The 13,213-nt window shown below is 41.9% G+C and overlaps 1 protein-coding gene across 12 annotated transcripts in view; it reads right to left on the reverse strand.

Annotated features, from left to right (window-relative positions):
• The window catches only part of KIF16B (kinesin family member 16B), a 292,760-nt gene that overhangs the window by 250,064 nt on the left and 29,483 nt on the right, over positions 1-13,213 (reverse strand). For all 12 annotated transcript variants that reach the window (XM_081033488.1, XM_081033487.1, XM_081033500.1 and 9 more), the window contains exon 2: positions 1,245-1,314. In XM_081033488.1, the coding sequence (XP_080889614.1) occupies positions 1,245-1,314 (70 nt within the window). The remainder of the gene's footprint in view (positions 1-1,244; positions 1,315-13,213) is intronic.

The following is a 13,213-nucleotide window of genomic DNA, read 5'->3' on the forward strand; positions in this document are numbered from 1 at the left end:
TGTTGCTGAGAGCCCACTGGCCCGTGTGGGAATCGAACCGGCAGCCTTCGGAGTTAGGAGCATGGAGCTCTAACCGCCTGCGCCACCGGGCCGGCCCCAGTAAATGCAATTTTTTAATGGTTAAACTTTTACTACAGCACTGTGAACATACAAAGATATGAAGCAAAGCAAAGGCAACTAACAGCAGGGAAGGGACAAGTGGTGACTGGTAGAAATGTGAGAAGATATTGGAGGTCAAAGGAGGGAAAGCTAAGTGTGGGCCAGAGAGAAGATACAAGGATTGTGGTCAGTGGAGAAAGAAAGACATTCCACTGGAGAATGCCTCAGGCAAAGGGACACCAGAGCCTCAAAGGAGGACTATCAAATTATCCAGGGCACAGCCCAACTGCAGGATAGGAGCATTCCCCAGCTTCTACCACTGAAGATCAAGTTGCACTACTTTGAAACTAGATTTCAAAGTGTCCAGTCCCTTGAGCCACAAATTAAGAGAAATCCAACTTGAGAATGATCTGCAGTTGGTCATGAAGCAGCAGGCCTCAGAAATGCAAATCTCTAAGTTTACCACAAATGTCAGGAGAAAGAGGTTGAGTCTATAAAGCACACGATTTCTTTATTATTAATTTTACACCCTCATTTCCTCCCTAAGTGAAAAGTATTCAGGGTCCTTAACAAATTCACTGACCAAAGAAACAATTAGGATATTTTAAGTGCAAAAGGAAGAACTTGCCAACTTAGAAAATTTTTCATTTTGTTTTTTTCAGAAAAAAAAGTCAATGTTGTTTCATCTTTTACCCCTAAGTTTTGATTAATAATACCAGCTCCTCTTACAAAGTTTATAAAATATGATTGTTTTCATTAAAAATGAAAACAAATCTAGGGCCAAAGCTTATTTAATGATTCACAAAATGCAGCCAATTGCCGGGCTAAGGGTCCACCACAGGATACAGGATACAAATGCTTAGGTCTGGGCTAAGTGATGAGCTCGCACACCAGGGGTACCGCTCTGGTTTGGTTTTCAGATCAAATGCAACCAAGGATGGGAGAGGAAGCAGAGAGTCAACCCTCTTGCTTCATGACTGAGCCCAAGCCAAGAGCAAGTCGACATGGCTAACGGAACTGAGGAGTGGCTCATTTCAAGTAGCAGTGCTGCAATGGCAGAAGCATTTTTATTTATCCAAGTAATTCTGATAATAAAACAAACATGGGGGCTCATGGACCAGGAGCAAGGGCAGGTTGCTACTTACCTTTAAGTTTGTGATTGTTGTTTTGCTTTTCTCCATTTGAATAATGAATTTGGCTTCCAGGTCCTTTTCCCTGAAACACAAATAATTCCATTTGGTTAGGAAAGAAAAGATTGTTTAAAACATTTTTTATTTACTGTTTACACATGGGAGTTTGTTTTTAAATGGCATCTGAAGCACAATCCCTGATATGACTCCCCCTAAATCCTTACTAACATAAACATGAAGACACACAAAATAGAAGTCACCATTAAAAACTAAGACTGACAAATAATGTGTTGTCAAAACCTAGAAGAATTTCTAACTGTAAGCCAAAAGAAGTATAAATGAAATGACAGAAAACATGGAGAGATGTGAATCATGATAAAAGTCACAACCAGGTGCTGCTTCTAGAATCAGCCAGGGCACTGCTCCCTGATCCCCACCTTCTTTCTATCTCCAGTCAGAACAGGAAGTCAAGAGAACTCCTGAAAAGCATAGCTCTCTAGAATAAATGACTATATATCTACACAATTGAGTGTTACCTAACTGAAAAAGAAATGAAGATCTCTACATGCTGCTGTGGAGCGGAAGCCAGGATCCACTGTTAAGTGGAGAATGCAGGTGGGGAAAAGTATACACAGAATGCTACCATTTATATTTAAAGATAAGAAGGGATAACCTAAGTATTTTTCAAAAAGATATCTATAGAGAAAGAAGAAAATGGAGTGGAAGGAATAAGGATAGAAAATTAGATTTCTAAAAAAAAAAATACCATCATCTGTGATGAGGCAGGAAAAGAGTTAATAAAAGTGAGCCTGAAAGGGGACTGCCCAGGCCTGCATCCCCTCCCCAGGGACCACCCAGGCTCATCCCCTAGAGAAAGAGGAGATAAGACCCTAACCGGAGTGGTCTAGTTTTAATGCCAGCACAATCTGCTGGAGCCTGCCCATTGTTTGAACTCCAGCCTCATTATAATTCAATTAAAATAAAATGAACATTATGGCTTGCCCCCCGCCCCCCAGGGGATTTTCTGTATGCATTCTAAGAATATGTGCAGAAAAAAACTAGTTATATAACTACCATATGTCAATCAAATGACCTCAGTCTATGGGTCAAATGTCCTGAGTTTGGATGTCACATCTCCTGCTGTAAGAACATTTACGTACCCTTCCTTTCCTATATAAGAAAAACCTAACCTGAAGTTAGGTACGGTTGTCTGCTCAAGTCTTTGCCCCCAACATCTTCTCTGCCAGCGCCTTTCTTCTTGAATAAACTTTCTACCTTCTATTCCTTTTGAGTCTTGTGAATGCTTTCACATTCTGTAAAGGGCCAGCAGTATCCAAAGACAAAACATTTGGTACAGACTCTACCTCCTCCTCTCTCCCTCAGGAGGCTCTCACAGAAGGGAGCGTCTCCTTTCGCTCCCTGTCTCCTTTACTTTCGATTTCTACGAGGCAACTCCAGTGTTCTAGCGGGGGAGTCAGTTGGTAAGTGGATATACCTGGGGACATCCGTGGGGCATCAGAAATTCCACAGATTGGGTCCATGACTCCTGAACTTAGTAGTGCTGGGGACACCCTCATAGCTAACGGTCAGTCTCACACTCTCTCAAGCTCTGAAGTAGAAGGTAATGAGTACACTAATTCTGTAACTCCCGAATAGAGACTCCTCAAGAAATGGCGGAGAATTAGGGGGACACCAGCTATCATGAACCACTACTCCTGCAGCCACAGGAAGTAGCCTCTCTGTTGACAAGCTGGGAACTTGTCAAACCAGGAAGCACACTGGAACTCCCTTGTCTCTGCCATCAGAGCCTCTCTTAGGCTAATCATTGGCACCAGTTCTGGGCTTATATGCTGTCTGGGCTTCGTGCCAATCTGGGGCCTCTCTGAGGCCAATCTGCAGTGCCAGGTTGGTTAGAGACTGGGTTTTAACCCCAAGCTCCTCATTTCAAGAAGATTTAGTTCTGTAAGTACCCATCTAGTATTGATTTTGTTTACCTTTAGTCTGTCCTTTCCCTTTTTCCCACGTTCTTCATTTTCCTTTTCTATTTGTATTTTAAACTAAAAATAGGAGGCTTTATATACCATTTGAGAGCCCCCTAGGTCGTATATTAGCAAACTGGTCAACTTACAATTATAAGCCAATGATGTTTTATTGTAACACTGCTTGGCCCATATATGTTCTAAATTCCAAAGAAAGGGTAGGTAAATTTTCTTACAGCAGGACACGTGATGTCCAAATGCATGACATTTGACATATAGACTGAGGTCATTTAATTGACATATGTTGGTTATATAACTAGTTTATTTCTGCACATGTTCTTACCCATAATGCATACAGAAAACCCCATGGTGGAGGTAGAGGCAAGGTATAATATTCATTTTAATTTAATTGTATTATAATGAGGCTGGAGTTCAAACAAGGATTCAAACATTTTGCAATCCTTGGTGAATTAATGGCTAAGTACAGCCACTAAGAGACAATCCAACATGTTGCACCTTCAAACTGAAGGACCAACCCACTGCCACAGGAGTCTCGATCCTCACTTAATGACCAGGAAATACAGGGGGAACACCACCAACAGTGCCAGGGAGGCAGCCAGCACAATCCATCCTCTGGGGAAGCTGACAGATAAATTATCCAGTTTCTTCAATAACAATGACAACAAACTGCAAGGAACATAAGGATAGAAGGGTAACTTACTGATTAAAAAAGACTTTAAAGATATAACCAAATGGATCTCAACTCAAAAAGCAAAAGCATTTTTTTAAATTATAAGATATGTAGGGAAATGGTAACATTAACTAGATAGTTGATGATATTAAGGAATTATTATTACTATTTTAGGTGTGACAATGGTATCATGATGATTAGAAAAAATCTTAACCTTTTAGAGATATATACTGAAATATTTACAAAATGAAATGATATAACATCTGGGATTTACTTTAAGATAATCCAGGGGTGGGGGAACCAGGTGGGGATAGCATCTGGCCACCTCAGCGTGAATATACAGAACACCTAAACCCAACAGACATGTAATAGACATTAATCAAGAACTACAACGAATTCACACAGAATCCATTTATTGTATTTTTCCGTGTATAATGTGCTCCAGTGCAAAATGCGCACCCACATTTTTGGCACAAACTTTCAGGGGAAAAAACATTCCGTTTTAATTGTTTAATTCAAAATTGTAGGTACTTGTTTTTTGTATTATAAAGGAATTTTAGGGGGCGGCCGGATGGCTCAGTTGGTTAGAGCGCGAGCTCTTAACAACAGGGTTGCCAGTTCAATTCCCACATGGGCCAGTGAGCTGCGCCCCCTGTGACTAAAATTGAAAACGGTGACTGGATTTAGAGCTGAGCTGTGTCCTCCACAACTAGATTAAAGGTCAACAACATGACTTGGAGCTTATAGATCCTGGAAAAAACACACTGTTACCCACTATAATTTTTTTAAAAAAAAGGAATGTTAGCATTTATTTTTTAACACGTTATGGTACAAGAAATTTTACGTAACAAATAATTACAAAACACAAGAACTGACACAAGGTATAAGAAATTTTATGTCTGATAACAAATTTATGATATTTATGCATCAAAGAAGGCCAAGAACTCTTCCTCGTTGCAAGTTCATCATAAATTCAACAAAAACTATCACTGTATTCCAGGGTATTATTTTGCATATGGATATCATTATTGATTTCTAGAGTTACACTTTTAACTCATAAGCATAAATAAAATAATTTAAAACATATATAGATGTGGAATTATTACTATCCATGTATAATGTGCATCCTTATTTTTCCCTCAACAAATTTGGGCAAAAAAAGTGCACACTGTGGTGTACACAGCAAAATATGGTAACTTTTCCAAGCCAGTTTGATGAAGGGTGTGGCTGGATGAACTGAACAATGGCTTAAAAGACACAGGTAAACAAATGAAATCCCTCTTGTGTACAAAGAGTTTCCATTCCTGCCCTCCAGGTCTTGGACTGCTCCACTATGGGCCGGAAAGTGAAAATTGCATGAGGGATACCCTGGGTTCACGTGGCTCTAAAACAAATGCTTCACAAACTGCCTCCTTTCCTCCTACAGCATTCAACTACCAAAAGTATATATCCAGCAAGAGAACTGGGCAGGGATGAGTTTTAACACCACAGACTGCCACGTCTGGGTTCCTCCCATTCCCATGTGGGTTCTCAGTTACTCACTAACCTAATGCATCTAGAGCTTTCATTTTAAAATCATATTATCAACAAATACCTGTTGGGAACACAGAATTATCCAGGGAACTAAGAAGATTAAAAGCAACCCTGATACCGTGTTTCCCCAAAAATAAGACCTAGCCAGACCATCAGCTCTAATGCTTCTTTTGGAGTAAAAATTAATATAAGACCCGGTATTATATTATATTACATTGTATTATACTATATTATTATATCTGGTCTTCTATTAAAATAAGACCAGGTCTTGTATTAATTTTGCTCCAAAAGATTCATTAGAGCTGATGGTCCAGCTAGGTCTTATTTTCAAGGAAGCACAGTAGGTGCTCACAGCACTTGTCAATTCTTGTTTATAAAACATGACGAGGGCCGGCCCAGTAGCTCAGGTGGTTGGAGCACCATGCTCCTAACACCGAGGTCGCCAGTTGGATTCCCACAACGGCCAGTGAGCTGCGCCCTCTACAACTAAGATTGTGAACAACAGCTAAGTGAGCAACAGCTCTCCCTGGAGCTGGGCTGCCATGAGCTGCTGCTGGCTGCCATGTGCTGCCATGTGCCGCCACGAGAGGTTAGTGGCCAGTGTGAGTGGGAAGCAGCCATTGTGAGTGGCCAGCAGCCGGCAAGAGCTGCTGTGAGCGGCCGACCAACAACCAGCGACTGACTGCCTCAGCTGGGGGGAGCGCAAGGCTCATAATACCAGCATGGGCCAGGGAGCTGTGTCCTATACAACTAGACTGAGAAACAATGGCTTGAACCATTGTGGGGGGGGGGGGAAGGAGGCGGAGGGGAAGAGGAGGGGCAGGGCATGAAAGAATATGGATATAACCTACGTCAGCTGACATTATCTCTACCCTTTGCTCTTAAAGTGTACATTAGCTTCTGACCAAGAGCAATAAATGTCTGACATAATCAGATCTAAGAAGTCATCTGATTGTCATCACATCCAGCTTCCGTCATTCTCAGCACTCTGCCCCACCATCAGCTTCTAGCCCTTTCTATCCTCAGACTGTTTCCCAATATCAATGTTAAGGTTGCTGACAACAGCTTGAAGTTTTAGCACCACAGACTGCCACATCTGGGTTCCTCCCATTCCCATGTGGGTTGTTTCTCAGTTACAACCCACGGAGGGTCATCAAGATTAAGATGGAGGCCATCTGTTCCAGAAAGGAAATTTCACAAATAATCCCCTAGATTGTTTTCTTCTTAAGCATAAAAACTAAAACTATAAAAAAGGAGTATCTTTACTCCGAAAATAATCTCTTAGTATTTATAACAAAGATGCTAGCTAGAGATTTAGTTATAGAGAGCAAATCTCACTCCAGTTCTTGAAAATACTTAGTGGAAAAGCCAAAGTAATCTCTATGAAGTGGTTATGATGGTTGGAGTTATTAACTGTTGAAACTAACCCTTGGGTACCTTGATCCCTTATAGATTCCAGGAGGGTTGTGAAACTTCCAAATATTTCACAGATGAAGGAAAGAAGGAAGGCTCATTCCCTGCAAATCCTGCCCAGCCCCCACATCTACTGGAGAATGCAGACTGACGGCTCATGGCCTTCTCTTCATCCCAGGGCCATGAACTATCTATCATAGGTGACTTCAGGGTCCTCGTGATACTCCATCCAACAGCCTTACCTCCCACTTCTTCATCCCCCACCCAACATTCAGTTACCTAGTCCTGTCCAATGTACCCCCTATTTACCAACCTCGGTCATATGTCTCCACTACACAGCCACTGTCCCACATCAGGCCACCACCACCTCTCCCTAGTCTCTTTGCCTTCAACCCTATCCTCTCCCATCCACACTCCACTCTGCTATCAGAGAGATTCTTTCAAAGTATACATCTTACCATGAGGCTCCCTGCTTTAAATTCCTTCGGTGACTTTTCAAAGGCTATAGGATAAAATCCAACTCTCTGTGGTACACCAAGTTCTTCGTGATCTGACCCTAACTAATAATGCCATTCAACAGTATATCTATTCCATCTCCTCACCAGTCCAACTCCCAGCCATCCCTCCAGATTCAGCTTAGGCTCCACACACCCTGGAGAGAGCCTTCACAAGCCCTCTGTATCGCCTCGTTAGATGGCCCACCTGCTTGACTCACCCACCAGACTCTGAACTCCTTAAGAGTAAGGACTTGCCTGCCTGGGTTTGCATCCCCAGGCCCCGACAAAGGACCTGCAACTTTAAAGTGCTCAGAAAATGGCTGTTGAATGTGATGGGTTGACTGACTGAGATGTTAAATAAATGGTTCTTACCCCAGCCTACTTTTTGCCAAGTGCATCCTCTACTTAATGCAATCTCCCTACTAGCCCCCCAGCATCCTTTGTTCTTGCTTTCCCACATCCACATTTTGAAGCAAAGCTTGTCTCAGGTCTAGTTTGACTTACCTGTACCGATAAACCTTCAGAAACAATTTCCCTTCATACACTTACCTAGCTTATCCCACTCATGAGGGTTTCATCCTTGCTAATGTCACTCTCCAGTTACTCTAGAGAATCACAGAGAAGCAAGGACCCAGATTCCTTCACATTCCACAACCTGAGTTCACCAAGCATAAGGGGGCAAAGCTCATAATCCACGCTCTGTGCTTTCTCTTGATCCTTCAGCTGAAAACCGTAAAACACCCAGCACTGATTATTCCCCCAGCACAGGTCAATTTCCTCTAACATTTAAGAAACATGGGACATAAATCTTGCCGTTTTTCTCATATTGAGGAAAATAAATAATCCTAAAATATTATGTGAACATTGATTTGATAATAGGGCAAAATGAACTACATCTCTCCCTGGCCACTTTGGTGGATTGGGTTTCTCAACCAAAAAGTCAATTATGATCTCTTCGTATAAATAAGTAATTTATTTGAAAGATCTGGAAGCTAGATCATAAGATGCCACAAATGAACCAGCTACAGTAAGTATACTGAGTTATAGATCAATATTGGGGGAGAAGAGAGAAAGGAAAAGAAAAGGTATAAAATATCCCATCAGAAAAAGAGATAAATTATGTCAGCTCTGAGATATACGAATAGGAGAAAGCTTATAAGAAAAACAACAACTCTATGTTAATTCAAACATTCTAAAAAGGTTTTTAAATTATTCAGCAATTCAAATTGATTCCATTTGTTCATTGGTATTTTTGGCCACTCCATGATAAGCAGCCTAAGAGGATGGTGCTAAGATCTCCAAACTGAGCCATTAGTTTGGAAGATTCTGAACAGTGACTTATTTACCTGGATTTCTGAAGTATATCAGTATCCCCCAAATTTACTTTAAAACTAACTATGAACCAATATTTAATTGCCTTCATTTTGGTGGCAGGGTACTGAACAACAAAAATAAAAATGAAAAACTCTACTTTAAAAAAGAATGTGTAACCTCCATGGGCACTATGGAAAGAAGCCCAAGGAACACTGTTAAGTAGGAGAAGGAACAAGTAGCAAAAAACTGTGCAGACCATGACCCAGTCTGCAGTTAAACAGACAAATAAGGCAGAATATGCACATGTACGCTTCTAGGTGCACAAAACATCTCTGACTATTTCTGTAAGAATAAACAGGAAGCTGTTAATAGTGGTTACCTCTGGATAGTAAGTGACAGCAGGACCTCAGGGGATGAGAAAAAGGATTGAACATTTTACTGCTGGAATTTGTTTTAGCGTGATTTGATATTACTTGTATAATTAACACAAATTTGGTTAATTAAAAGACAAAAAGCCCCTGATTTAAAACTTTGGGTGGCTTCTCAGTGCTCTAGAGTAAGTCCAAGTTCTTCCTTACAAGGCATGAAAATGAGGGCTGGTATCCTGACCCTCCGCTCCTGACTACCTGACCAAACAGCAGCCACCTCACCTCCACCTCGCAGTTCCACACCTCCCCCAGCATTGGTCGTCACCATGCACTGCCTAGACTTGCCACTCCCCTTTCCTACCTCTCTGCAAAATGGTGCTCAACATTCAAAACCAGGCCCCGATTCCGCTCTTTGGGGAAGCATTCCTGATCCCCTCTGCTCAATGAATTGCTCAGTCTTTCTGCTCAACCCAATGGCACTATTCTTTTTCTCTTTTAATTACTGTTCCAGATAAAATACAGGACACCCAATTAAATCTGAATTTCAGATAAATGCCTTTGTAGTATATCTACATCCCAAATATTGCATGAGACCTACTGATACTTTATTTTGCTTGCTAACCCTGATGCCACTGTCTCTTACCCAAACGTGTGCACCGAGCGGGCTCCTCCAGTGAGATGCATGCGTATCAGCCTCCCTTCCTCAAGCCCAGAAGGTGACGGAGCAGAGTCTTTGATGACACATGAACTCTCAGCACCTAACTGGTACAGCAAAGGATTCATAATAGGTGTCCCCTCGCTTATGTCAAAGTATGGAAGCAAATTCAGGGAGGGCTATTCTCCTGAAGCCGCCTTTGCCTTCTTGTTGGTTCTGAGCACTCAGAGATCCTAGCACTGCCAACCACTTTTAGCTGTTCCTATGGAATACATTCAATTCAGTTTTTGAGAAAAACCCAGGAGAGACAAATACTGAAAAAAATTCTGGAGTGGGTTTTTCAGGCACTCACCCTGACTTCATTTCAGCTCCACAGACGCCTCACCACACAGCACTCAGCTAGAGGTCGGGAGCACCATGACCTACATCTAAATGCCAACCTTGAGTGGTAGCCAGTAAGAGTCTGAACAGCCTCCACTCCCTTCCCTGCGGGCTGTCACTATGAACAAGCCAAGGACAATATGCTCAGATGTTCTGAACGTCCCATGTTAAGTGACATCCTCCACTGATCCCTGCTGTAGCAGGAGGGAGCTATTACACAGAGCCTTTTATTATCTTCCCTGCTCTAGAGAGGGTGTAATAAACCTAAAAGGTGAGGCAAAGAGCCAGCTGTTACAGGTTGGGATCCCCCAGAGGGAGGCCACCTGAGGGAGTTTAGCATGCAGGGTGCTCATTATGGCGTGCCTCTGGGATCAACATCTGGAGAAAGAAGGAGACAGAGTCAGGACTGAGCAGAGGGAGTGATGGAGCTACGGCAGACCCACGGGACAGCCTTGACCCACCCCACAGGCAATTCTGGAGCTACAGTGGTCCTTCAGAGTTGCCAAGGTTGGACCAAGATGGCCAGGTCTTTATACCCCCGAACTAGTCAGTCACAGAATGTGGGCTGCCTGGGGATTGGGGTGTAACCTGGGGACCCTAAGGGACTGACACTGAAAGCCATGCCAACAGCACTCCATCAGTTGGGCAAAAAGCTTCAGTAAACGAAGATTTGGGCAGTAAGCACAGGGTCCACCACACCAACTCCCCTTAAATCAATGCATGTAGGGCATACTGACAAACGGCAGCCACCACCCCAACTCCCCAACCAAGAGAGAGGAGCAAGAAAAAAGCATATACTTTTTTTGTTGCCAGTTTAAGATAGCCTAACACTCAGAATCATCTCAGTACAAATGAGCTGCTTTGAGATGTGCAGAATCCTCACTGAGGAGGTTTAGTAGGAGACTGACAAATCCTTACCTGGTGAGAACCTCTGACTTGCCAGATAATACTCTCAGTGTAGGGAAAATGAGGTAAACAATACAGACAGAGTCTTCCTGGAGTCTACATTTCAGTGAGGGGGGTTAGAAAAAAAAATACAATATTTTAGATACTGGTAAGTGCTATAAAGAAATGAAAGGGTGTCAGGGATAGGACCAGGGCAGAGGCAGGGGGCGGCAAGTGGTCAGAAAAGACCTCACCAAGGGAAACACAGGAGCAAAAACCTGACCAGATGGGCTGAAAGCCAGGCAAAGATCTGAGAAGAGATTTCAGGTAAAGAGAATATCAAGTGCACAGCCCCTGGGGCAAGAACCAGCCAGAGGTCTGGGGGAAGAGCAACAGGCCAGTGTAACTGTAAAAGAGAGAGGGGAAGCAAAACAGAAGATGAGGCCAGAAAAGGAGGCAGGGGCCACGTTTCATCAGGCCTTACAGGCCTTGATTCAATGGCTGAGGCTTTGGAACCAAAATATGATAGGAAGTAATGGACACAGGAAGGTTTCAGGTATGGAGGAGCGGCAGAATTGCATTTATATTTTCTTTTTTTTTTTTTTTTAATTTATTGGGGTGACAATTGTTAGTGAAATTACATAGATTTCAGGAGTACAATTCTGTATTACATCATCTATAAATCCCATTGTGTGTTCACCACCCAGAGTCAGTTCTCCTTCCATCACCATATACTTGATGCCCCTTACCCTCATCTCCCACCCCCCAACCCCCTTACCCTCTGGTAACCACTAAACCATTGTCTGTGTCTATGAGTTTTTGTTTCTCATTTGTTTGTCTTGTTCTTTTGTTGTTTTTGGTTTATATACCACATATCAGTGAAATCATATGGTTCTCTCCTTTTTCTATCTGACTTATTTCGCTTAGCATTATACTCTCAAGATCCATCCATGTTGTCACAAATGTTCCTATATCATCTTTTCTTACCGCTGCATAGTATTCTATTGTGTATATATACCACAACTTCTTTATCCATTCATCTATTAAAGGACATTTTCGCTGTTTCCATGTCTTGGCCACTGTAAACAAAGCTTCAGTGAACATTGGAGCACATGTGTCTTTATGGATAAATGTTTTCAGATTTTTTGGTAGATACCCAGGAGAGGGATTGCTGGGTCATATGGTAATTCTATTTGTAATTTTTTGAGGAACCTCCACACTGCCCTCCATAGCGGCTGCACCAGTCTGCATTCCCACCAACAGTGTATGAGGGTTCCTTTTTCTCCACAGCCTCTCCAACACTTGTTACTATTTCTCTTGTTAATGATAGCCATTCTGAATGGAGTGAGGTGATATCTCATTGTGGTTTTCATTTGCATTTCTCTGATGATTAGTGATGTTGAGCATTTTTTCATATGTCTATTTGCCATTTGTATGTCCTCTTTGGAGAAATGCCTCTTCAGGTCCTCTGCCCATTTTTCAATTGGGTTGTTTGTATTTTTGTTGTTGAGCATCATGAGTTCCTTGTATATTTTGGATATTAGCCCCTTATCGAAGGTACTGTTTCCAAAAATCTTCTCCCATTCAGTTGGTTGCCTCTTTATTTTGTCGATGGTTTCTTTTGCTGTGCAGAAGCTTTTAAGTTTGCTATAGTCCTATTCATTTATTTCAGCTTTTACTTCCATTGCCTTTGGAGTCAAATTCATAAAATACTCTTTGAACCCAAGGTCCATAAGTTTAGTACCTATGTTTTCTTCTATGCAGTTTATTGTGTCAGGTCTTATGCTTAAGTCTTTGATCCATTTTGAATTAATTTTGGTACATGGTGACAGATAGCAGTCCAGTTTCATTCTTTTGCACGTGGCTTTCCAATTCTGCCAGCACCATTTATTGAAGAGGCTCTTTACTCCATTGTATGTTTTTAGCTTCTTTGTCAAAAATTATGTCCATATTTATATGGTTTTATTTCTGGTTTCTCAGTTCTACTCCATTGGTCTATGTGTCTGTTTTTCTGCCACTACCATGCTGTTTTGATTATTGTAACCCTGTAGTGCAAGCTAAAGTCAGGGAGTGTGATACCTCCAGTATTGTTCTTTTTTGTTAAGATTGCTTTGGCTATTCGGGGTCTTTTGTAGTTCCAAACAAATATGGTGATTTTTTGTTCTACTTCTTTAAAAAATGCCGTTGAGATTTTGATGGGGATTGCATTAAATCTGTATATGGCTTTGGGTAATATGGCCATTTTAACTATGTTGATTCTTCCAATCC

Source organism: Rhinolophus hipposideros (genome assembly GCF_964194185.1).
Source record: "Rhinolophus hipposideros genome assembly, chromosome: 22".
NCBI lineage: Eukaryota > Metazoa > Chordata > Mammalia > Chiroptera > Rhinolophidae > Rhinolophus > Rhinolophus hipposideros.